Source organism: Canis aureus, chromosome 17 (assembly GCF_053574225.1).
Source record: "Canis aureus isolate CA01 chromosome 17, VMU_Caureus_v.1.0, whole genome shotgun sequence".
NCBI lineage: Eukaryota > Metazoa > Chordata > Mammalia > Carnivora > Canidae > Canis > Canis aureus.
The window spans coordinates 58969371-58995612 of NC_135627.1; the positions used below are offsets into that span (position 1 = coordinate 58969371).

The 26242-nt window shown below is 43.7% G+C and overlaps 1 protein-coding gene, 2 long non-coding RNA genes and 1 pseudogene across 6 annotated transcripts in view; 1 reads left to right on the forward strand and 3 right to left on the reverse strand.

The window, feature by feature from the left end:
• Nucleotides 1-424: 424 nt before the first annotated feature.
• Nucleotides 425-18504, reverse strand: LOC144288093 (uncharacterized). 2 transcript variants are annotated; one of them, XR_013356050.1, is made up of 4 exons: nucleotides 18326-18504; nucleotides 7763-8574; nucleotides 4702-6369; nucleotides 425-1923 (listed from the first exon to the last, which is right to left on the reverse strand). It is a non-coding gene; the product is annotated as an uncharacterized LOC144288093 (long non-coding RNA). The 2 variants fall into 2 exon arrangements; XR_013356051.1 differs by lacking the exon at nucleotides 7763-8574 and having other exon boundaries at nucleotides 18326-18501.
• LOC144288094 (uncharacterized) lies at nucleotides 3529-4692 on the reverse strand. Its single transcript, XR_013356052.1, has 2 exons — nucleotides 4360-4692; nucleotides 3529-4156 (listed from the first exon to the last, which is right to left on the reverse strand). It is a non-coding gene; the product is annotated as an uncharacterized LOC144288094 (long non-coding RNA).
• On the reverse strand, nucleotides 8583-11402 carry LOC144288092 (histone acetyltransferase KAT7 pseudogene; annotated as a pseudogene).
• A 13-nt stretch (nucleotides 18505-18517) lies between the features above and the next one.
• Nucleotides 18518-26242, forward strand: part of CDADC1 (cytidine and dCMP deaminase domain containing 1) — a 46186-nt gene continuing 38461 nt past the window's right edge. For all 3 annotated transcript variants that reach the window (XM_077855760.1, XM_077855761.1, XM_077855762.1), the window contains exons 1-2: nucleotides 18518-18732; nucleotides 19371-19468. In XM_077855760.1, the coding sequence (XP_077711886.1) occupies nucleotides 18651-18732; nucleotides 19371-19468 (180 nt within the window). In that variant the 5' untranslated portion in view covers nucleotides 18518-18650. The remainder of the gene's footprint in view (nucleotides 18733-19370; nucleotides 19469-26242) is intronic.

Here is a 26242-nt window from a genome sequence, read left to right on the forward strand (position 1 = left end):
CATTCGTTACTTCTCTGTGATTCAGATTTAACCGGACACTGCGCTTTATTTGTTAAATCTGGTAATGGGTGACGGACAGGCCACTGGACGTGGCAAAAGGGAGGAACCTGGAGAGACTTCAACAAAGCGTCGGGGCCAGATCCCAAAAACGGTCAGGTGCAGGGGGAACGAGTGCCGGAGAGCAGGGTTCGGGCGGGCCCAGCCCGGGGCCTCTGTGGGTGGGGTCCCCAAGCTCCCTGCGGTGGGCCAGCACCTGCTACCTCCGTGCTATTTGTAACCGGCGCTGAGGGGTTTTTGAATCACAAATCCGAAGGCCTGAGCGTCTGCGTCAGAACCTCCTGGGACGTGCTGCTTAATGATGATGTGTTGAGCCGAATAAATTTCACTTGTGTGTGACCTGCTCCTGGGGGTTTACTCGGACAGAGACAATTTTGTACGGCTTTATTTATTTTTCTTTTCTGCAAGGACTGGATGAAATCAAATCATCAAGGGACCAGTTCATTCACCATGTGGGGAGGTTCTCATTCTGAAAAAACGTGCCTGTGTGTGACCACTGAACCCGTCGAGGATAATGAAGGAGTATTTTAATGGGTGCCGAGCACCCAGCACACTGCCTGGCACACACGGGGTCTTGATGGAGGTCCCTGTGTGTGTGCGGAGGATACTTCACATTTCGGGCAAGGAGAGGGGCTGATTTCTTCAACACCTCGGCGCCCTGCAGTGTGACAGCAGATTGTCGGATTATATACTTACCACATCATACACACAATCATACAACGGACCTGGTTCGCACAGGCGGGCTAGTGGCGACCGTCAGCCAGGCTAAGCTAGCCTTGCTGTCCTCGTTCGCATCCTACGAGCTCTCAGGCCTTAGAAGGCGTCTTTCCCCGGCCACGATGTGTGGCGTCCTCCGTCTGCACGTGGACGCGGAAGCGATGCAGTCGGCTCCAGGGACTTTCTTTCCAAAATCAAAGTCCTGTGCCGGTTCCAGACTTTTCGAGAATATTTCCAAGGCGTCCACACACTCTGCTCTTCTGCTCTTCTGGGAAAGTCCGGGCTTATTGTCTGTCACACTGAGAACAACTGGGGAAGATTGTTCTTTTTTTTTTTTTCAACAGTCATTCCAACTGCTTTTTGGATCAGACGATGGAGCGTCCGCTGTTCTCAGAGAAGTGAAGGTGGACCAGCAGAAGGGGATGGGCCTCCCTCAACAGGAAGGCGGGTTTGGTGCTTTTGAAATTTCAGTGGAGCTCTTGCAGGCATTTGTCTCATACACAGGGTGCGGGACGACGCGCGGCTGAGAGGACAGCTGTATGGCAGGTGCGGCACTGGTCTCTAGTTCATCAGTTTCAATTCTTCATTCTCAGCAACGTCCCATCTTCACAGGAGCCCTCGGGTGGAAAAACCCAGCAGCAAAAGTCCGGCATCTCCACGGCAGCCTGTGGCTTGACTACAGAGTCACTTTCACAAACAAACTACTGGAAAACAGTGAATTTTATAATGGTTTTTGGTTTGAGGAAGCCACAAATTTGGCCACTAGGCATGAAATTAAAGTGAGACCTAGGAAGTCCTCCAGGACTTGCTAAGTTAACCTGGAACCCTGACTAACCTTCGAGGTTATTCTAAACACCGTGTTCTCCTGGTGGAAGACCTTACTCTGTAACTTCGAGAGAGCGCCCCGGGATCTCCGAGCCTCTGCACGAAGACGCGGGATCTCCACCTCCACGTCGCGGGGAAACCCCATGCCAACATGTAAGAGCGACTTACTGTCTGTGGGGCTTCATGGTCAGAGGCTCAAGTGCAAACAGAGGGAAACGGCTTCTGTTCACAATTTATGATGCTCTGTCTCTGCCTGTTGTGTATGTATTTTTCCCAACGTCTCTGTTCTGCTTACGGTCCTATGGACTCTTCCCGGGATGAAGCCTGAGGGGCACAGATGTAAGCATCACGTATATAAGCATCAGGAAACATACCTCGAACACGGACCGAACAGAGGTCGAGTCCTGCAGCTTCGTGGATATAACTCAATGCAAAATGTGACCTGAATTTCATGATGCGCACATATGTAAAAGCTAATTCAGAAATCACTGAAAATAGCTGAGAGAATGTTTTAGGATGCCTTTTGTCAGTGTTTAGCAGGTGAAGCTCTAAGTCACATCCAGGCTGCTTAATCCCGGAAGGCACACTGGCCTACAGGCTCCTAACCTGTTGGTCACTGACTATGCGCCTGGAAACGGCCATGGTCTGAACTTACACATGTTCTGTGTTCTCCAAGAAGACAGTATTAAAAATACAGAGTTTCAGTCCTACGTGGTTCCTGCAGCAGGCACAATGGAAGAGTTGAGGGCATTTGGGGCATGACATTTACTATCATTGATCTAATGACCAGGATTTGAGTCATCAAATTCTTGGAAGGAAAAAAAAATGTTGAGGATGTAGGGAGGAAGAGGGGAGGAAAATAACTTTATAAAATGCAACAAAGTGTCTGACTCTAATACAGTACAGTGTGTTTTAAGTATATTGTTAAAAATCTGTAATGGCTGTTTATCTGGTGTGAGAGACTGTACTCTCGCCTAATGAGGATTTTGGTGTAGATTTTGTCTTCATCAACGGGACGTAAAGAAAGAAACTACTTTTACTGTTAAACGTGGCTTTTACTCTTGCCCCCCATGTGTTGCTGTTGCTGTGTCCCTTTGTTGTGCCCACACCCTGGCTGGCCCATCAGCTTTTTAGCAGATGCATGGTAAGCACCAACTTCCAGGCCCGAAAGAACCTGAATCCACAGACACTGATAATTGATTTGTCTGGTTTTTCTTTTTTTTTTTTTTTCCCTCATGACCAACACCTATTAAAAGAACCTAAGTCCACAGACACTGATAATTGATTTGTCTGGTTTTCCCTGTTTTCTTTTTCTTTTTTTCATTACCAACATCTATGGCATCATCTTGATTTATGTATATAACCAGGAAAACTGGTCTTATTGCAAAAATAAGTTTTGTGGTTTATCTAGGAATAATACAGAAAATATTGCTTTTAGGTAAGGACATTTTCCACAGTTTATTTCAATCTAATAAAATGTGAATTTTGTTTGAAAAACATAAAAGGGACACCTGGGTGGCTCAGTGGTTGAGCGTCTGCCTTGGGCTCAGGGCATGATCCCGGGGTCCTGGGATCAAGTCCCACATCGGGCTCCCCTCAGGGAGCCTGCTTCTCTCTCTGCCTGTGTCTCTGCCTCTCTCTGTGTCTCTCATGAATAAAAAAAAAAATTTTTTTTAATGAAAAAAACAAAAACAAAAACAAAAAAGAAACATTGCAGAGTAAAGGTCTGGATGATTTAGATCCCTTTAGCTGAGGTATGTGTGATACACACGCCAACTAAGAACTGACAACTTTGTCATACGAGTGATGATGTAAATCTGAGTTATGTTACGTTAAAGTTGTCAAGGACATCATATGTATTGTTTTCTGAGTATGCAAATACCGGCTTCATTTCCTCTTCCTTCCCAAGGCACATTAAACTAAAAAATCTTCAAATCTGAACATACTCTTTATTTAAATAAATTTGTATTCCAAAAAGAACATAAGGCAATTTACAAAAATGCCCAAAATAAGATAAAAATTAAGTTAATGGGGAAAGTAGGAAATAAATACAAATGAGGGTAGATAAAATAAGATTATACCAGGGAGAAAGTGAGGACACAAAACTCATTCCCGGTGTCTGGTTAGGAAGGTTACATGATTCACAGCAGACAAGAGAATTTATCCTGTGGGTGCTCCAAGATGACATCTTGTGAGCTAGAAAACTGTCTTCGACAGAAATCTTTACAGAAAACAGTCCTCAGCTTCACGGGACTTTTTCTTATAGTGCCCATGAGAAAAATCACTTCACTCCTGGAAAATGATAAAATGGGGATCACTTCTCACAATTTATTTTATTTAAAGACTTAAAGATTTTATTTTATTTATTTGTTCATGAGACACCCAGAGAGAGAGGCAGAGACACAGGCAGAGGGAGAAGCAGGCTCCCTGCAGGAGCCCAACACGGGACTTGATCCAGGGACTCTGGGATCACGCCCTGGGCCGGGGGCAGACACCCAACCACTGAGCCACCCGGAGTTCCTGTTTGTTTTTTGTTTTTTTTATTAATAAATAGCACCTACGGGATCCCTGGGTGGCGCAGAGGTTTAGCGCCTGCCTTTGGCCCAGGGCGCGATCCTGGAGACCCGGGATCGAGTCCCACGTCGGGCTCCCGGTGCATGGAGCCTGCTTCTCCCTCGGCCTATGTCTCTGCCTCTCTCTCTCTGTGTGACTATCATAAATAAATTAAAAAAAAAAATTAAAAAAAAAAATAAATAGCACCTACCTGATGGAAGCGGTGACAAGTTAGAGCCCTGTGGGTGAGCAGTTACCTTGAAGAAACTGATAAAAGATTAGAATTTTATAGCCCAGTGGAAAAGGTGCTACTGACGAAAATCAACCAGGAATACTGTATTGAGGGGCTTCGGGACAAGCCACCCCAGACCGTGCTATTCTGGCACGTGGATTATTGTGAGCTCAACATAATCAGGGCCTGGCAATCTCAGGAAAAGCTTTTTACCTCCTAAAAAAAGTAGAAAGGGGGCCCATATCAGGAAGAGAGCTACTGAGAAAGCTTTTTCATCTGAGCAACTGGCCTGCCTGGCAGGGCAAACATTTACTTACCAAACATTGGCTCCTCTTGTCTTCCTGTGAATTGTCTTCCTCTCCTTTGCAGCCTCTGTACTTTTCCTTAGCTCAGGATGATATGTAAGTCTCAATTTCCTGGCTGGCTTCGAGTCTCATTATCTTTGTGGGGCTCCCTTATACACATGATTAAAATTGTTTGGTGTTCTCTCGTTAATCCGACTTTTACTACAGGGGTGAGTCGGTTCTCAGCCGACTATCAAGAACCTAGAAGGATAGAGGAAAATTGTTTTCCCTCTCTCCCGGTATTAGTCATTTTACTTAGAGTCTCTTCCTCTCTGAGTATTTAAATCTTCCGTCCTCAAATACATGCTGAACTAGGTCTCAACACTGGAGTTTCTCTTCTGAGCCAGATGCAGGGGGAGTGAATTGAGGTGTATCACTCCATCATTCCTATCGCCTGTGGCTGCTTTCATGACACATGACAGAGACTGAAGATAGTTCCCAAAGCCTAAAGTATTTACTCTCTGGGCCTTTAGAAAAGTATGTCAGCCCCAAGCTAAATAAAACTTTGGTATCACTGCCTTAACCAGCATGCAAATCTTGCTTTTTTACATCAGCTAATGGTAGATGATGTGATACCAAAAAGCACTTGGCACAAGCAATTCTACGGGTGGCCAAAATACTAGTGCTAGATGCCAGGGACTCACAATCTCCAGTGGCTGGCCCCAGGAATCAGGGTTTTAACATAGTTTCCGGGTGCCTTTCACGCGGTGCAAGTTTGAGACCCGCGGGAGCCCTCTGGTCCTGGCCAGTGGTCCTGTCTGGCTTCTGGTTCAGACCTATGGAGGTCCAAAGTGGGGCCCAGGAGTCTGCATTTCTAACAAGCTCCCAAGGGACGCTGATGTTGGTGGTCCTAGGGCCTCAGTTTCCTTGTCTGTAAAACGGGGGACAAAAATCTGCACCATAGAATTGCTGGGAATATTAAATGAAGTAGCGTACATTTTATACCCTGCTCCCACCTTTCGAGCTATACTGCTTGGGCAAGTTACTCATGTCTTGGGCTTGCCAGTCCTTCCCACCTCGTGGGAGCACAGACATTCCCAGGGTTCCTGGACATTGTGATTGTGTAGCACGTTAATATACGTGGCACCAAGTTAATTTTTTCCGAGGACACCATTTGGGACAATATGTGGTAAGCCTGCGAAGTCATTTCTCTTTGGCAGCACAGCCCTCCATAACAAAGCAAACGTTCCGTGAAGGGCATCTGGATTTTGTTTCAGGCTTCTCGTTGCTTCCTTGGGGTGTCAGTGCTGCCAGGAACTGCCGTCTGAAAATTGTTTAGGAAACCTCCATTTCTGGATTCCGGGTGCTGGTTACAGTTACATCGTTGCTTGAAACGACCAAGTTGGGGCCGATCCTACCCACAAGGGGGCATGGCCAGCCCTGTCAGTCCTGTGGCCACTTATCTTCAGGCCCACAGAAGACAGTCGCTGGTCGCAACGTGCCTTCCCCACAGGAGAGCAGCATGGGCTCTAAGGCATATTCTCTTCTACAAGTTGGGCACGGGGCCTCTGCCAACACCTCTGTAATTACGAGTCCAGTAGAGATACCACGTCCGTCCGACCAGCTCCATGGCACTTGTTTTGTCGTCAGAAGATTCTGCCCAGATAAACACACTGCTAGGACTAATCTTCTAACAGAGGACTGAGGATAAAAGGAGAAATTTCAGGTTTTCTTCTTCCCTTTTTTTTTTTTTTTAATATTTTAGTTATTTATTCCTGAGAGAGGCAGAGACACAGGCAGAGACACAGGCAGAGGGAGAAGCAGGCGATCCCGTGACCCTGGGGTCACGCCCTGAGCTGAAGGCAGACACTCAACCACTGAGCCACCCGGCTGTCCCAGTTTCAGGTTTTCTATAGAGAATAAGCAAATGAAAGACAAAGCAGGGAAGGACAGTAATTAGTGGTATTTAGCCTATTCTTTGCTAAAGGCACAGGGCTACTTGGGATCATTTGATCTTCAAGAACGTTTGTGATAAACCAATTACCACTGTACTTCCCTCCCTCCCTCCTTCCCTTCCTGTCTTCTCTCGTCCCTCTGAATAATTCAGTCATAAAGCCATTTTACAGCCTCACCCCTCCTCTCTCTCCTTCCTTCCCTTGGAGGCCAAAGAGGTTGTGGACGCAGAAGCAACAGCGGTGGGGCAGCCAAAGAGGCAACCTATGTACTAGGGAAATTAGATTAAGGGGATTGGGGGCAAGGGAGCAGGAAGGGAAAGGACAAAAAGCTATTTTGAGAATAATGGGAGCCAGGTTTCTTGCTATTCGAAAAGAGATTTACAAATACAACAAAGGGAAAGGCCAGAAATAACCCTGATGTGCTGGACTTTGGAACTGAAAGTGTGGATGTGAACTCTGAGAGATGGCTAGCTACCGGAAGAGCTACATGAGTAAGCGTGCATGCGGATATGAATATTAATATAGCTTCTAGATCTAGCTTCTCAGAAGGTCTAGAAGTAATGACACAGCACACTCACTGCCTAAATCTCAGTTTTTAAACACTACGAGGAACCGGGACTCGTTGGGGAAATGGGTCGGCTCTGAGTCTGGCACAGGGGATGTAGAAAATGAGTCCGGAGCATCTTGTTCCACTAGAATGTAAGGAAGTGTTCAAAGATTGACAGGGAATGTGTCAAAGGGATGAAAGAAACAACCTGAGGACTTCATCGAATATGAGACCATTTGAGTCCTAAAATAAATAACAGATTACAGCTCACTGAATAAAATAGGACTCACAAGTCCATAGATGTGAATGAATGAATGCATGAATGAATGAGGAAGAGGGAAAAGGTCTTCCTTGTTTTAGAATGACAACCACTATCTGCAGGAGGAGTGATAGAAATAAGAAATCTGGACAGCCATCACAGTAGTGGTTGACTCAGGTGGGAATCAAGAGATACTAAAGACGGTAAGTGGAGGTTCAGTGGGTATGGGACACTGGCGTGGTTTGGGGAATTTCTCTCCACAAAATACTGACCAATCATAGAAGGGAAAACAATGACTTCGATAGTGACTTTAGAAACCTGATAGGCACTAACCTGCCAGATGAACAAGGCTGGCATCACCATTGGCTGGGATGCGAAACACTGAGTTGCTCCTGATGTGACCCAAGGGAAAGAGCTGAGGATCGCTTCTGTAGCATTCCTACCAAGAATGGATGGCCTGAGTCTGGTTGTGAGGAAACATCAGGACATCAGGATGATCCTGGTGGAGAGGAATCTTACAGAATGAAAATCCTATATCCTTTAAAACTGTTAATGTGAGACAGAGGGAAGGACCAAGGAAATGTTCCAGGTTGAAGAACAATAGTGAGGGTTGCTAAACCAGAATGGAGATGACATGTTGAAACACTTTTCAAAATTTGAATGGCATCTGTGGATTGCCTTGTAGGGACCAATCAACACTGACTTCCTGTTTTGAACTACTGGATTAGCATGTGCGAGTGTCCTGGTTTTGGAGAAATGCATACTGGAGTTTTTAGGGAGGGGAGTATGCACAGTGTCTGTAATCTGCTCTGAAATGATTCAGAGAAAGAATGGGGTGGAGAGGTGTGCAAATGTAACAGAAAGAGTAACAACAACAACAAAAAATGGTACAAATGTAGTAAAATGTTGAAAGGTGCAGATTCTGGAAAAGGGGATATGGGAGTTCTTTGTTCTGACAAGACATGAAGTAGCAGGCAAAAGATCCGTTACTGGTAAGGCCAACTTACTAATACCGCATTATTGTCGGGATATTTGCTGTACCTGCCTTTTTGGCGTGTCCCTGAACAGCATCATCGCATGGCTGTTGGGTCTGATGTGAGACTTGCTCTAAGGGTCATCATGTAGTTCTGCTATCTCTTTTTCTCCTGTCAAGAGAAAAGAATATCCAAAGGCTGCTCCTTTAGCCTGGATCCCAGAGCCAATCCACAGGAGCAGCGCTGCAGCATAGAATGTGAGCTAGAGCAAAACCTCTGCTGTTGACAAGCCGCTGATATCTGGTGGGTATTTATCACCCGCAGCTAACTCGCAGTCAACTAGGAAATAACTTGGGTGGTTAGAGTGTGAATACAGTTTATCTGACATCAAAGTCCGTGTTCTTTCCATCGATGACTGACTTTTTTTTTTTTTTTTGAGCAGAGAACATGCTTTATTATTGAAGAGTAGATATAGAACAGGAAGGATTAGCTTCGGTAAAGTATCCTTTACCCCTTAAGAAAAGCCCCAGTGAAGTTGTTTTGGGATAAACTTTAACAGTGACACTGAAACTGGCAGGGAGCTGTCACTGAACATACTTAAGATTTGCTCCCCCAACCCGCAGTGAGTGTAAGTAGTGTACAGAGATGACAAGAGAAAGGCACAAATGACCAGTCGGGATTATGGGAAGGGCCCCACACGGAGACAGCGGTTTTGGAGGAGTCCACGCTGGGAAGGGTGGCACGTCATACATCAAATGCTGCCCCAGGATAGCAGGTTATAATGGGCTGGAGAGAAATTAGAGGGAGCATTTTTTCCTTTGCTTGAAACCAAAAATAGGAGAGCAGAGAACAGGGGGAATGGTGGCAAATCCCAAAAAGGAAATGGAGGAGGAGTTCTTGGAAGGCCAGGAGCACTTCAGTTCGGGAGGGAGGGCGAGGCACTGTCAGGGAAGCAAACACTGGGAGGGGGCGGGGACAGGGGTGCAGGTGGCGCCCTGCCTTGCTGAGTCATGGGGGCTGAGAGGAGATCTGGAAGCATGTGCAGTCATTTCCTACATCTCCAAAGAGGTTCAGGCAAAAATCAATGCAAAAGTACAGCTGTGCCAGACCAGACCGGCAGGTTCAGGGGGGAAGGTTTCTGCAGTCTGATGAACCGGTCAGCATGCAGCATGAGAGGGAGAACTGGACACCGTCTAGCCCCTGCCAATGTACAAAGGAGCAAGGGGTTATGAGAGAGGAAAACATGTAGGGCTGCGCACTCTCTAGAGAGGCAAAAGGACTGGTTTCCTTCCACTGACGCACGATGCCCACAGGTGAACGCAAATCAAATTATAGAATCACCACCTGTCAATTCTCTCCCATTTCATTCTGATAAAGTATGTGCAGTTACCAAGACGAATCCCTGGGCGCGTTTTAAAAAATACTGGTCTCTTGTCAGCCTGACATGGATCGGAAACTGGCCTTTCACTAAAAATGGCAGAAAAAAATTCAAGTGAGATAAAATCCAAAGGGAATGGACCCCTCCTAGTACACACACTCAGAAATGTTACTGCTTCCCTGCTCTTCCAAAAAAAGCCACATGTAAGGAGTAACTGGAAGGGTCCTGGTGGTGGCAACCATGGTTTGAAGTCTCGTACCAGGGCAGCAGGAAGCACTAGTACGAAGTTTAGAAGACACAACCCAACCTTACGGGGCTAGAGGACATGAGGAGCACCAGTGACTGGACGGGTACAGTACCAAACAGAACACCTTGGGTCAGTGCTACGAGGGATCTGCACTCAAGTCTAACAGCGATCCCATCCAGGCAACCTCACCGAGGCCGGAACAACAGTTCCTCAGAACCAGCGTCTGCAGTGTACCCGAGGGTCGGAGCAGGACAGTCCTGAGGGGGACGGCCTTCCCAATGGATACTGTGCTTGCCAATCACAAGAGCAACAGAAATGACAGATCCCTAGGGTACGGACTCCTACTGCGGGGGTTCGCTGGCTCAGAGTAACAGGTCATTGTAAGTGCCCCTGGGAGGGGTCCATTTGAAACAGCTTGGATCCATGGTTTTATTGGAGTTAGATCTTTTGGCCTCTTTGGCTATCCACTCATCAATCAGGTCCTGCCTCTTTAGAACTAGGTGTTTTCCTTTCCAGTACTTGAGCATTTGAAGGGCTTGCAGAGTACTGACAATGTCCACAGGATTCAAAGCTGTCAACTGACTAATTTCTTTGATAGAAATCTCTTTGCCTTGGAAATTATGCACATAATGGAGAAGCACTTCTTTCCAGTAACTGCTTATGAGCCCCAGTTCAGAGAGGGGACACTCCGGGGAGCCAACTTTTTCTTCCACTTTGTAAAGCAAGTAACTGAAATCGATGAGCATCTTGCCGTAGCCCTGTCTCATGTACCGAGGCATGGTGAGGATACACGACACACTGTAGTCAAGGAATGAATTCTTTTCCTTGGAAAAATATCCAATCAAGTGACAGCTGGTATTGTCCACTTCTGTCATACCATAAAACAGGAAGGGTTCCACATCATAATATAATGTCTTGTGGTCCAGAAAAAGCTTGGCCAGCAGGCACAGGTTTTGGCAGTAGCTCTGGTTTCTCTTGCCATCCACTTTAAACACGGAGACCCACTTTAAACACGGAGATGGAGCCTTTGCAATAGATCTCACCACCAGGTGGGTGTGTCCACACACACTTAGCCATGTGTCGGCATAGTATCGTTTGGCTCTTCATGTATTTTAAATAGAATTCGCACATGTAGAGCCATCCCAGTCATGCATATTCTTCCGGATAAGGAGAATGGTACCAAATGTTGAGCTCATAATGACCAAAAGCAATGGTTTTAATCATGTTGCTCCCCTCAGTGATTTTGGCCTTGCAGCCTAACTTCTCCAAATCCTCTGAAGCCGGGGCTTGTGCTCTTCGGAAAAGATCCAAGGCATACTCGCTAGTCAGGTTTTCCAAGAGAGGTTCCCAAGTGTTCCCGTTGATCTTGTTCCATGGCAGTCATGCTGGCACTGGAAAGCACTTAAAGATTTTAAAACCATTTTACTCATGAACTGGTTAGCATGAGTGAACTGGTGAGCCTTTGTTGTGCTCACCTAAACTGAGCTTGCCCATTTCTTAGCCTTTAGGTCGCATTTGTCTTCTACTCCTTTTTAGTCCTTATTCTTCTTTGCAGCAGAAGCAGTATTTCCAGCAGTACTGCAGATTAGATAGCCCAAACAAACTAATTTGTTGCAAAGCACCCAAAAATGCTAGATAAAATATGGCTAAACTGGCAAGAAAGTAACGGAAATAGAGCATTTAAAAAACTCTGAAATACTACACGACTGAAAATGGAATAAAAACAGCAATCCAAAAAGGATGTGAGCAACAAAGCTAATGGTTGTTCTAAGGGTAGATTTTACTCAGAGACTAAAGATAGTTAATATATTGTATATACTAAATAATCACATATATACATATCTTTTAATTTTGAAAGAATTTAAAACTCAAAAAAGTCACAGAAATAATAGAATTCCTATGCACTTTTCTCCCAGCTTCCGCAATGGTACTATCTCACATTATCATGGTCCGTTGGGAAAACCCGGAAACTGACATTGGTGCAGTTCTATTAATTCATGTAAAGACCTTTTTTGGATTTCACTAATCCTTAACGCACGATTTCTGGTTTTAGTTGTATGTTCTATGAAATTTTATCACATGTTTAGACAGGAGTGACTATTAGCACAAAGAAATTCCTTTGGTTTTTTTTTTAAGTTATCTGGAGTGCCCAATGTGGGGCTTCAACTCACCACCTGAGATCAAGAGTCACAGGCTCTGCCCACTGCCCAAGCCGGAGCCCCTCCTCGTGTTACCTCTTAACAGTGGTACCCTTCTCCCAACCATAATGCTTGGCAACCACTGACGGGCTCTCCATCAATGTTTTCACTTTGAGAATGGTATGTAATCATACAGTACATAGTCCTTTAAGACTTGTTATTTTCCTCCGCTCAACACAACGTCTTAGAGATTCATCCAGGTTGACACATGTATCCTTATATTTTATTGAATGGTATTCCATTGCAAGGATGTTCGTCTGGCTTGTTTCCAGTTTTTGACTATTACAAATAAAGCTCTTATGAACACTCGTGTACAGAATTTTGTGTAAGTCTGTTTTAATGTTTCTAGCATAAGTACTTGGGAGTATGACTGCCTGGTGATACGGTAAGTGCACGTTTATAAGAAACTGACAAACTGTTCCAGAGTGGCTGTGCCACTTTTTCTTCCCCCGCAGCAATGTAAGAGATATCCAGCTGTCTGCATGCTTGCCAACAGCTGGTTCTGTCGGTACTTTTTATTTTAGCCATTCTAGTATGCAGGCAGGGGTATCTCATTATGGTTTTTTCTTTCCATTGTGGTTTTAATTTGTACTTCCATAATGGCTAATGATGGTGAACATCTTTTCATGTGCTTGTCATTTTATATCCTCTTTGACAAAGGGATTATTCAAGTCTATTGCCCATTTTTTTTTAAAGATTTTATTTATTTATTCATGAGAGATACACAGAGAGAGAGAGGCAGAGACACAGGCAGAGGGAGAAGCAGGCTCCATGCGGGGTTTTGCCCATTTTCTAATTGGATTGTTTACTTTTTTTTTTTTTAAGATTTTATTTATTTATTCAAGAAAGACACACAGGGAGAGGCAGAGACACAGGCAGAGGGAGGAGAAGCAGGCTCCCTCTGGGGAGCCTGATGCGGGACTGGATCCCAGGACCCCACGATCACACCCTGAGCCAAAGGCAGACGCTCAACCACTGCCACCCAGGCACCCATTTACTTATTGAGTTTAGAAAGTCCTTAAAATTAACACAGTGAGATAACATTTCATAAATTCATATATTTAGAAAATTTCTTTTTAATGATTTTATTTATTCATGAGAGAGACGGGGGGGGGGGGGGAGACAGACACAGGCAGACGGAGAAGCAGGCTCCATACAGGGAGCCTGATATGACACTCGATCCCAGGTCTACAGGATCATACCCTGGGCTGAAGGCGGCACTGAACCGCTGAGCCACCCGGGCTGCCCTATTTAGAAAGTTTATCTTGTTATAAGGTTTATACATTTATCCCAATTAATTTTAAAACTTATATAAAATGAACAAAATTCAAGGAAAATATAGTTTACCAAAAACTGACTGAGAAATAATAGTCTGAATAGTCCCTTAACCTATAAAGGAATTGAATTAGTGAAACGTCATTCTGCTTTACAAAGTACTAGGCTCAAATGCTTTTCCAAGTAAGTTTTAGTGAACATTCAAAGAACAGGTAATTTCAATCTTTTTTTTTTTCAGGAGTTCAGCTTTTTATTGAGCAGCTTATGGTAATTTCAATCTTATACGAACTCTTCCTGAGAAAAGAAAAATAGGAACTACTACCTAACTCATTTATGAGTAGCCTAATCAAGACATCAAAACAAAACAAAAAGACTATGACAAATTATACACTAAACTCACTCATGAACATAGATTAAATAAGAAAGCACAAAATGATCATGATAGGTCAAGAAGGAAGACAAGGCTGATTAAGCAAACTATTAGTATAATTCATATTAACTAAGGGAGAAAAACTATAGGGTCATCTTAAGAGACCTAAGATAGGTTTGATAAAACTCAACATCCATCATGATAATAACTCTCAGCAAGCCAGTAGAGAAAGGGCTTTCATAAGCTGATAAAAGACACCTACCATGAGCATTTTAATAAAGTTCAACAACAACAACAACAAAAACAAAAACAGAAATAGAAGGGAATCTGTATCATCTCATAAAGGACAGCTACCAAGAGCTGTAGCAAAACCACATTTTTTTTTGGTTTAAGATTTTCTTTATTTATTCATGAAAGACACAGAGAGAGGAAGAGACACAAGCAGAGGGAGAAGCAGGCTTCATGCAGGGAGCCTGATATGGGACTTGATTCCAGGACCCCGGGATGATGACCTGAGCTGAAGGCAGACGCCCAACCACTGAGCCACCCAGGTGCCCGCAAAACCACGCTTTAAAGTTTAACATAATTTCCTTTATCAGGAACAAGGAAGGATGCCTGTTACCATTACTTCTATTCAATGTTTCCCTGATATCCTAGAGTGCAGTATTTTTGAATATTAGAAAGCTATAAATAAAATTGTCATTATTTGTAGATGATATAATTTTCACCAAGAAACTAAAATATATTAAAATAAGAAATTTTAGTAAGATGGCTCAGTATAAGAAAAATATATAAAAATTACTTGCATTTCTGTAGATTAGCCATAAATACTTACAAATATAATTTTTAAAATGATTTCATATGGAAGGTGCCTAGCTGTCAATTCGTAGAGCATGTAACTCTTGATCTTGGGTCATGAGTTCAAGCCCCACATTGGAGGGAAGAGTTTATTTGAAAAATAAATAAACAAAATAAATAAAGTAAAAAAAAAAAGATTTCATTTATAAAACCAACAAAAAAAATTGGATTAAATCATAAAAAACATATAAAATCTTTGTGGAAAAAACCATAAATCCTTTTGAAATCTTCTGAAAACCTAATCAATATACATGTTCATACACGTGTACTATGTTTGACAGGGGGCCTATATATCTCAATTTGATTTATAAATTTAACGTACTTCCAATCAGTACTCAAGTGCCATTTTTGAGGAATGTGATAATGATTCTAAATTTACATAGAAGATTAAAGGTCCAAGAATAGCCAAGATATACCTGAAGAAAATAAGGTCTTTTTTAGGGAGGAGAGAGGTAAATAAATGATATGCAAGACAAAGCCCAAAAACAGACTCATATGTGTATGGAAATTTGCTAGATGACACAGATGAAATTACATATCAATGAGGAAACAGTGTTGGTATTAACTGACTATCCAAGTGGAAAATAAAATTGGATCCCTTCCTCACAACACGGACAAAAATGAATTCTACATGCATGAGGCTATAAATCTCAAAGGAAAAACTTGGGACATTTAGAGGAAATATAAAAGAATATTTTTATACCTTGGGTAGGAAAGACAGTTTATTTATTTATATTTTTACGCTGCATTTTAATGATTATTGTTGAGTATACATTTTGGAAATTTTTTACTTCAAACTGCAACAAGTTAAATAAATGTTTATAATATACAAAGAAAATACAACCAAAAGTAAAACTTGCTTTAAGTGTGCCTTGCATCTAGACCAGTGTTTTTTTTTCCCCCCTTAATATATCTTTACTTTTGAGCTACTCAAACACGCTTAAGAATTTGATCTTTATAGTATGGCGTTTAGGAACTAAAAATATACTCCCACCTCAAAGAAATAAAAAGGCTGTACATGATTATGTGCCAAACAAAAGAGAGAACACTAGAATAGTGTTCTCTGATAGTGCAGGCATCATTAAAAAGGAAAAAAAGCTTGAGATGCTCATTAACTCTCTATGTTTTAAGGAAGCAGGATTTTGGACCACATAGCTTAAAGGCCAGCAAAACAGGGATCAGTGATGGCAACTGTAGTGTATAAAGTATGAAACGACAAACTTTACACAAATACTGTTAGAAATTTACCAGTGAACACTGAAGATCTGAGAAGCTGCTCTTTGGAACAGTCAAGTAGGAACCACCTTTTTCCAGTCACTAAGCCCTTGTAGCAACACACAGTGTTCTGTGCTATATACCTGCTGGCTGGGTAGTTAAAGGATTTGTTTTGTCGTTAGCAGCTAACCAACTTATTCCACGTTCTTAAAGCCTTAATGGTTGAAATAAATGCAAGTGTCATTAGCGTAGAGGATCATATACTTCTCTGCACACAAACACAAGAGGCTTCACTAGTATTTTAAAAGTCTCTGATGTCTCCCACTTTGAAGCTCAGTTGAGAAGGAAAGACATTTTATAAAGACACTAATACACAAAACCCATTAAGGAGAACTATTGGTATGTTTGGCACTTTAAAATAAAGAACTGCACACTGAAAGACATAAAGTAAGTGAAAAAGCAAGTAGCAAGTGGGAGAAGATATTTATCATACACGCTCCCAACTGAGAACGAATTTCCAGACTTTATAAAGAATGCTTACTGGGCAGCCCGGGTGGCTCAGCGGTTTATCACTGCCTACAGCCCAGGGTGTGATCCTGGAGACCCGGGATCGAGTTCCACGTCGGGCTCCCTGCATGGAGCCTGCTTCTCCCTCTGCCTGTGTCTCTCTCTCTCTGGGCCTCTCATGAATAAATAAAATCTTAAAAAAAAAAAAAAAAAAAAAGAATGCTTACAATGAATAAGAAATAAGAAAGAACAAAATAGAAACCTGGTTAACAGGTATTTCATAGAGGATGTGCATAGGGCCCACCAACCTATTCGATGTTCAACTGAGGTGCAAATCAGGGAAAAGGGAAAATCAAAACCACAGGATATCACTTTATACCCATCCGACTGGCAAACATTAAAAGTTTGACAATATCAAGAATTAGTGGTGATGTAAAGCTATAGCAATTGGCACAATTTCTTTGTAAAAATTTTCAGCATTATCTGTGAAACGTGAGGACAGCAACCCAACAATCGTAGTTCCTAAACATAAGGAGGCACACAAAAATGCTTCTAGGAGCGTTATTTGAAGAGCAGACAACTGGATAGAGTCCAAAGGTTTCTTGGCTCAAACATGGATGGTGTCACAGAGCTCCAGTTAAGTGCTCTACAGCGGTGCAAGTCCAGGAACTGCAGCCAGACCCATCATCACTGAAGATTCCCACTTCAGGCCTTTACAAAATGATGCTTTTAATGACGTTTGGCTTTTGCTTTCAAAAAGCAGTTTCCACGTCTTAATGTTGGTCAGTATTTCAAGTGGTGATGACAGACCAGGTTGGTGATGGAAAATGGGCCCGGTCGCTGAGGAGGCAGCTTCCTTTCCAGTCATGCCTGGGGGACACTTATAAAAATAATCACATAAGGGGCAGCCACGGGTGGCCCAGCGGTTTAGTACCTGCCTTCAGCTCAGGTGTGACCCCGGGGTCCTGGGATCGAGTTCTGTGTCGGGCTCCTTGCTGGGAGCCTGCTTCTCCCTCTGCCTGTGTCTCTGCCTCTCTCTCTGTGGGTCTATCATGAATAAGTAAATAAATAAAACTTAAAAAAAATAAGGGATCCCTGGATGGCTCAGCGGTTTAGTGCCTGCCTTCAGCTCAGGGCGTGGTCCTGGGGCCCCGGGATCGAGTCCCACATCAGGCTCCCTGCATGGAGCCTGCTTCTCCCTCTGCCTGGGTCTCTGCCTCTCTCTCTGTGTCTATCATGAATAAATAAATAAGCAAATAAATAAAATCTTAAAAAAATAAAATAAAAATAATCAGATAAGGGGCAGCCGCGGGTGGCCCAGAGGTTTAGCATCTGCCTTCAGCTCAGGTCATGACCCCGGGGTCCTGGGATCGAGTCCCGCGTTGGGCTCCCTGCATGGAGCCTGCTTCTCCCTCTGCCTGTGTCTCTGCCTCTCTCTCTCTCTCCGTCTGTCATGAATAAATAAATAAAATCTTAAAAAAAAATCAGATAAGATGCACTGTGCACGAACCTACGACGTCAATTCGGTACTTGCCATATTTTCCAGGGGCCACTTGCTACTTCCTCCTACCCCCATCTTTCTCATGATTACAGTTCGACTTTTTTTTTTTTTTTTTTTTTACTTTATTTGAGAGAGAATCTGAAACCGACTGCACGCCGAGCGCAGGTCCCGACGGGGGCGGCGGCGCGGGCGCGGGGGCGGAGCGGCAGGGCCTCCGCTGCCAGCCGGAGCGCGACGGAGCCGCCCCGGTGCCCTAGCACGGGGCCTCCGGGGTCCCACGGCTGGGGAGCTCCCAAGGGCCGGCCCACCTCCGAGGGTTAAGCGGCACCCGCGCGTGTCGGCCCACCCGGCAGCCCTCCCCTCCCCCTCTCACCCAAACTCTCGAGTCCGCGCAGGCCTCGTCCCGCTGTCGGAGTCGGCGCGCCCCGCGCCGTGCAGCCAAAACACGCGCGGCGAAGTTCGGGCCTCGAGCGGACGCCATCCCTCAGGCGGCCGCCCCTGCGGGAGCCGCGTCCCCACCTGATGACGACACACGCGGCGGCCGGAAGCGGCGGGCGCGCTCCCTCTCACGTCAGCGCGCTGCGCCGCCCTGCCGGTTGCGGTTGCGGCTGGGAGGAGGCGGGAGGTGGAGCCGCCGGGGCCGGGATCATGCCAGCCCGCGAGAGGTATTCTGGGCAGCAGAGGCCGCTGGGCTGGGGATGAAAGAAGCAGGGCAGATGCAAAGTCTGGAGAGCGCGGGGGCCGGGCGCTCAGTCAGCACGCAGACTGGCAGCATGACGGGTGAGTGCCCCGGGCCGCCCCGAGCCGCCGCCCCCGCGACGTCCGGTTCCCGCGCGGCCCCCGGGAGCCCCCGGGCCCCGCCGAGCACCCGCTTCCGAAGCCGCGCTCAGTCCCCGTCCCGTCCCCCACGCCCGCCCGCTTCGCGCTCCCCGCCGGGCCCCGGAGCCGGCATCTCCGGGATGGACGATTCCGTGCCTTGGACTTGCGATTTCCGAATGAACCGCCACGCGACGGTGAACCTTCCCCGCGAAGGTCACCGCGCTGCCCTTGTGGCCGCGCCGCAGTGTAGAGGGAGGCGTGCTCCGCGGTGGCCTCCGACCGGGGGCTTTGCATGCATCACCTGTGCCGCTCCTCCCCCACACTTTTTTATTTATTTTTTCTTCCCTTGCCACGTGAGGGCTGGAGAAGGGGCCCAACTTCGTAAAGTGCCCGCAGAGGTCGCCGAGAAGGTGAGGCCGCAGCCAGGCTCCTGCCCTGCGGTTACCCGGTCCTCCTCTCCTCCTCCCCCGCCGCCTCCACCAAAGCGGCGGACTTAGGGCTGCGGCTCCCAAACGGCACCGGGGATCGCTAGTTACTTCCTTGTTGTCATCATTAGTTAAGATTTTTTTTATAAAGTGTCTTCCCTCTCTCTTTCGTAGGTCAAATACCAAGGCTTTCTAAAGTGAACCTTTTCACTCTACTCAGTCTCTGGATGGAGCTCTTCCCAACAGCGAAAGCCCAAAGACAGAAATCTCAGGTACGTTGTGTTTCCTTAGTCCGTCCGCCTCCCCCCCTCACTTAGAAAAAGCAGTGGTGGGCAGCCCAGGTGGCTCAGCGGTTTAGCAACTGCCTTTGGCCCAGGGTGTGATCCTGGAGACCGGGAATCGAGTCCCACATCCGGCTCCCTGCACGGAGCCTGCTTCTCCCTCTGCCTGTGTCTCTGCCTCTCTCTGTGTGTCTCTCGTGAATAAATAAATACAATCTTAAAAAAAAAAAAAAGAAATGAAAAGAAAAAGTAATGGTCTAAAATCTAATCCCCGCCCTGGCCTCTGTCACGCTCATTAAAAGCAAGCTCAAAACCTTAGGATCTGCAAAAAAAAATACCTCTGTGCCTTAGCGTGATACTTGCAACTCAGAACCGTGATAGCTCATCTTTCTAATCTAAAAATAGAATTGTCATCCTCCGAGACTGTGCCAATGTTTATCAGGTATGAAAGCGTGTTCATATGTTAGTTTGGACAATTAGATTGACTTTTATCACCCGTTTGTAGACTCTTGATGTTTCCAGTGAGTGGTTTCCCCTTCTCCCCAATTTACTGAACTGTAAATTGCATGAAGACGGAGATCATGTCTTATTTTACCTTATTTTTGGTACTGTATCTTCTTTTACCACGTCTAACTCATGCCACTTTAGCATCTCCTTTTGTAATAAGGAATTATGCATGCTAACTGGTTTCTTGTTCCATGTAAATAGTCTCTTAGGGTTTTTTTTGTTTTGTTTTGTTTTGTTTTGGATTTCAGGGAGGTGATCAAAATAGGTTAGGAGTAAATAGAATAATCATAAAAGCCAGTGGATTAGAAGTATGTACATTCTACATCTTTATTTTCTCCAGCCCTCAAGCAGCAAGGAGCTCACTACCTTCTCATCATTTTCCTCCGTGCTTGGAGTGGCATGGTGCTAGGTTCCCACCATTTGGTTTGGTAGATTGAGAAGTTTAGAATGTTTTAGGGGGCCAAGGCCATATATGGAAAACAGTATTAGGTTGTTAAACATTTAAGACACTTTTGAGGGACGCCTGGGTGGCTCAGTGGTTGAGTGTCTGCCTTGGGATTGAGTCCCACGTCGGGCTCCCTGTGTGGAGCCTGCTTCTCCCTCTGCCTGTGTCTCTGCCTCTTAGTCTCTCGTGAAAAAAATACATTTTTGGGAAAAAGGAAAGGGGGAAAAATTACCCAGGGCTTCTCGCCATTCTCACATCATCACTTTTAATGTTTTGGTACTTTCCTTCAGCATTTTTTTGAAACATAGAATTTGTTTTTCGCTTACAGAGTTGTACTTGTATTCTGCATATGCTTACGGACATTTCCAACTTGAGGTTGCTTCACATTTTCCCTCAAATAATTATCTTTGTAAATCCTTAAGTACAGGAGTACTCTTGTGAGGCCCTTCATAACCATTCTCTTTTTCTCTTTTCTTTTTGGTGTCTTCATTACAGTGGATGAGGTTGTGTGGTTGGCATTGGAGATCCAAAAAGAAAGACTTGGTTCTTACTTTCTGATGGAGACAAAAATTAGGCACTTGAACAAGATGCAATTAGGTGGCAGTCAAGTAGCCAGTGTAAGCAGAGATGCTAGCAACACTGAAGACTGAAGGCCGGGCGCTCCCAGGGGAAGTAAGGGAAGGATGTACGGGGGAGGCTGTGTTTGCACTGAGACGTGAAGAATGAGGAGATATTTACCAAGCCAAGGGACTCCACGTGGAAAAGCTTGGAGGAGGGAGAGAACGTATGGTCCTCGTGGGGGAAGGTGAAGTTGGGTGAAGGGAAGACTGAAGATGAGCTGGGAAAGGCATACAGGAACCAGATAATAAAAAATAATATATGCCTTGCAAGGGAGTTTAGATTTTATAAGTAGGGACTTATGAGGAATTTTCACAGGGAATTAAGGAAGTAGCTTTTTAATAATTAGGACTTCATCTTTGTAGAGCACTTAGAGGGTCACAGCAAAATTTCCGGGAAAGTACACAGATTTCCTGTACCCTCCCTGCTTCCCCCTGCATGAATAGCCTCCACCATTAACCACATCCTCTCCACAGTGATACATTTGCTATAGTTGGTAAACCAACATTGGCACATCATGATCACCCAGTCTGTAGTTTACATTATCGTTCAAGGTTGGTGGTGTACATCCTGTGGGTTCAGACAAATGTAGAATGGCATGTATCCATCGTTACGCTTTCATACAGAAGATTTTCATTGCCCTAAAAATGCTGTGTTTTACCTATTTATCTTCACCCCCCCACCGACTACTGATTTTTTTTTTAAGAGTCTCCATAATTTTGCCTTTTCACAGAACATCATGTAGTTGGAATCATACAGTACTATGTAGCCTTGTGGGATTGGCTTCTCTCACTTAGCAATATGCATTTAAAGTTCTTCCGTGTCCTTTCACGGCTTGATCGCTCACTTTTTTTAAGGGCTAAGATTCATCGCCTGGATATGTCACACGTAATTTTTCCATTCACCTGCTGAAGGATATCTTGGTTGCTTCCAAGTTACTGCAATTCTGAATGAAGCTGCTCTAAATAACTGTATGCAGATTTTTGTGTGGACGTAAGTTTTCATCTCCTTTGGGTAAATACCAAGGAGCATGATTGCTAGATTGTATGATAGAGATTTCTCAGAAACTACCAAACTGCCTTCCAGAGTGGCTGTACCGTTTTGCATTCCCACCAGCAAGGAATGAGAATTCCTGTTGCTTCACGTCCTCGCCAGTATTTGGTGTTGTCAGTGTTCTGGATTTGGGGCATTCTCATAGGCATGTAGTGATATGTTGTTTTAATGACCCATGATGTGGAGCATTTTCATATGCTTAGTTGTCATCTGTATATCCTCTTTGGTGAGGTGTCCATTAAGGTCTTTGGCCCATACTTTAGTCCAGTTATTTTCTTATTAAGTTTTCAGACTTCTTTGTATATTTTGGATAACAGTCTTATATCAGATGTGTCTTTTGCAAATATTTTCTCCCAGCCTGTGGCTTGTCTTCTCATTCTTTTGACAGGGTCTTTTTTTTTTTTTTTTTTAAGATTTATTTATTTATTCATGAGAGACACACAGAGAGAGAGAGAGAAACACACAGGCAGAGGGAGAAGAGGCTCCTCACAGGGAGCCTATGTGGAAATCAATCCCAGATCCCAGGATCATGCCCTGAGCTGAAGGCAGATGCTCAACCGCTGAGCCACCCCGGCATCCCAGATAGTGTCTTTCACGGAGGACAGGTTTTAAATTTTAATAAAGTGCAATTTATCACTAATTTCTTCATGGATTGTGCCTTTGTGTATCTGAAATGCCATCACCATATCCATTGTTATCTAGGTTTTCTCCTATTGGGGGGAGGAGTTTTTTTGTGTTTTACATTTAGATCTATGATCCATTTTTGAGTTGATTTTTGTGAGGGTGTAAAGTCTGTGTGTGTATAGGGAGTTCACTTTTCCTGATGAATATCTCCTGGAGTAGTTTTGTCTTGCAACTACTATGTGAAATGTTTCAGAAATAGTAAACATTATTAAAAATGTTGTGCAGTTTTACTCTCTATTAATCACTTCCTCAACCCCCACCCTGGCTCCATATATTATTAATGGCTTTGGGAAAGCTCTTCATTTCCTTCATGATTTTGGAGTCTTTTATTCTTTCTGCCTCTTAGTAGCTTACTATTATTTTATGAAAGTAGAAGATTTTTAAACTGTTGGGGTATTTTTCATTTGTTTTTGGGTTTTTTTTTTTTTTGCAGATAAAATTGTCTCAAAGAGACAGATTAGGAGCAAATGCTTAGAGATTTAAGACTTAATTTTTTTAAAGATTTTATTTGTTTGAGAGTGCCCATGCATGTGAGGTGGGGGAAGGGCAGAGGGAGAAGGATAAAGAGAATCTCAAGCAGACCTCCCTCCCCCACTGAGCACGGAGCCTGTCAGGAGCCTGTCACGTGGTTTGACCCAGGGTGGACATGGGGCTCAGTCTCACGACCCTGAGATCATGACCTGAGCCAAAATCAAGAGTCAGTTGCTTACCTGACTGAGCCACCCAGGGGCCCCAAGATTTAAGACTTTTTTTTTTTTTTTTAAAGATTTATTTATTTATTCATTCAGAGAGAGCGAATAGAGAGGCAGAGACACAGGCAGAGGGAGAAGCAGGCTCCATGCAGGAAGCCCTATGCGGGACTTGATCCTGAGTCTCCAGGATCACACCCCGGGCTGCAGGCGGCGCTAAACTGCTGCGCCACCGGGGCTGCCCGATTGAAGACTTTTTAAAAAGCACATTTAAAAAGCTGGCTTGTTACAGATTGAGTACTACTTTTGAAGACTTTTTTTAATATGAAGATTTGATCTCATTTTAATTCACATACATACGCACACATATGTATTTGTGTGTGTGTGTGTGTGTGTGTTTATCAAGAATAAATCCTCTGCTGAAATTAAGTTCTTTTTCAACAGAAATGCACATTAAATGAATTTACTATTAATTGCACATTATGTTCATAGGGCTGAATAAGATCTTTTTCCTATTAAAAGAAGAAAAATATTCTTTAAGATAATAAGTTTGTTTCACTTAAATTCTTTATTCTGCTTTTGCTATACAAAGTAAGTCAGAAACTTTAAGCTGCAATTCGACATGTAATTATATTGGAAATACTCCCTTTGACACTTTGCCAACCTTTTGTCTTCATAAAATATTTTTATGTTACTGAAGTTAGATGTTATTATTTATAAAATGGGCTGAAGAAAAAAAATTCCACTTTCTAGAGACTACTGACATTTTTGTGCTGTTTCTCAATCTTTTCCCTCTGTCTCTGTCTCTATCTCTCTGTCTCTGTCTCTCTCTCTCTCTCTTCAGTTATTTGAGATCATTTACTTCTGGATCCAGCCTTTTTCACTTAACCGTAGGAAAATATTTTTGCTGTAATACTATTGTACACACTGAAGCAGCAACGTAGTCTAATGGTTTAAGAGTAGCCACTCATTTTGTAGTTAGTGAAACTCAGGCTCCACCTCTTTAGTTGTGTAATCTTGAGTAAGTTACTTGCCCTCTCTCAACTTCCTCATCCATGAAATAGAATGTTATTGGTACGTACTGCAGGGGGCTTTTATGAAAAGTAGATGAGTTAGTATTTGTAAAGCTCTTAGATAGTGCTTGGCATATACTATGTACTATGTGTGTTTGTTGTTACCATTTTAATGTTGACCTGAGTGTCCATCACATTGATGTTCCACGTGTATTCCTTTAGTACTAGACATTTAGATTGTCATTCATTTTTATCAGCCTCAGTGTATCTTAACTTACAGCCACTTCTAAATATGACTGATACCTGAGATTTTCTATGTTGTTATATATTTACACTGTATGAGTGCTCTTTGAGCATTGCCCAGCAAAGTTTACATGAAGTATAAAATACAATAATTTTTAAGAATCCTGCCCCAAACGAGATAAACGAGTGGGAAAGAAACTGTTTATGAGACTGCTTGGGAAAAGGAAAGTTAACTAAAAGTTTTAGAACAGAAATCAGACCTACTGAAATGGCTACTGTTTTAAAATAGTAATCTTAAAAAAAAAATAGTAATCTCTCCTATTGGTTCATAGTTTTTCATTCTAGTTGAGTTAAACATATCTAAATTGCCTAAATGTTACTTTAGTATAAGAATTCGAATAACTGTTTTGTTGCCTCAGTTTGATCTACACATCATGTATTGTCTCCCTCTCCCAGCTCTTCCCATTGTGTACTCACTGTACTTTTCCAGAACAGTAACAGGGTAGCATAATGGTTAACACAATGGACTCGGGGCTCAGATCCTGCCTTTTCCATTTTTTAGCTGTGGAGTTGTTTAATCCCTCTCAGCCACAGTTACTTCATTTGTTAAATAGAAACAATAGAGGCTACTTTGTAAACTTGTGAGGATTAAATGAGATAGTTTGTGCTTGATAGGTACTTTATTATCACTCATGTAGGCATCACCACCACTACCATCTATCTGCACTCCCACCATCCCACTACCAACTTCATCGTTGCCTCTACTTCCCGTTCTACTGAAATAGACACATTATTCCCAGAATGTGGCTTTTCCTGTAAACTTTTTTAGAGGTTATTCCTTTTCTAGCATCCAGCATTTGTTTCATAAGACTGAGCGGTCAGCATTCACCAGGTTTACCATTCCCACATTCAGACTTTGTCCAGTTTATTACATAGCCCCTCTACCCTGGGGCACACAGAATCCCACTTCATAGTCACTTTCCTGTGTCATAAGCTCTATAAGGGCTACATCCTGAGCAACTAGATCTGTGGCTGGCACTTCGCAAGGATTCAGTAATATTTGTTGAATTAATAAATGAAGGAGTTTGGTCTTTCAAACTGCGAAGTTTTACTTTTAGAAAAGACTTGTGGACATCCATTTATCAGTGTCTTATTGTTTCTGCAACAAATCACCTTAGAGTTGGTGGCCTTTTTTTTTTTTTTTTTTTTTTTTTTTTTTGAGTTGGTGGCTTAAAACACATACTTATCCTACAGTTCTGGAATTAGCACCCTGAAATGGGTCTCACTGGACTAAAAGTGTCAGCAGGGCTGTCTTCCTTCTGGAGGCTCAGGGGAGACTCCCATTTCCTTGCCTTTTACAGCTTCTAGAGGCTGCCCAGTTGTCTTGGACCAGGAACCTCTTCCTCCATCTTTTTTTTTTTTTTTTTTAATTTTTTTAAAATTTATTTATGATAGTCACACACAGAGAGAGAGAGAGAGAGAGGCAGAGACTTAGGCAGAGGGAGAAGCAGGC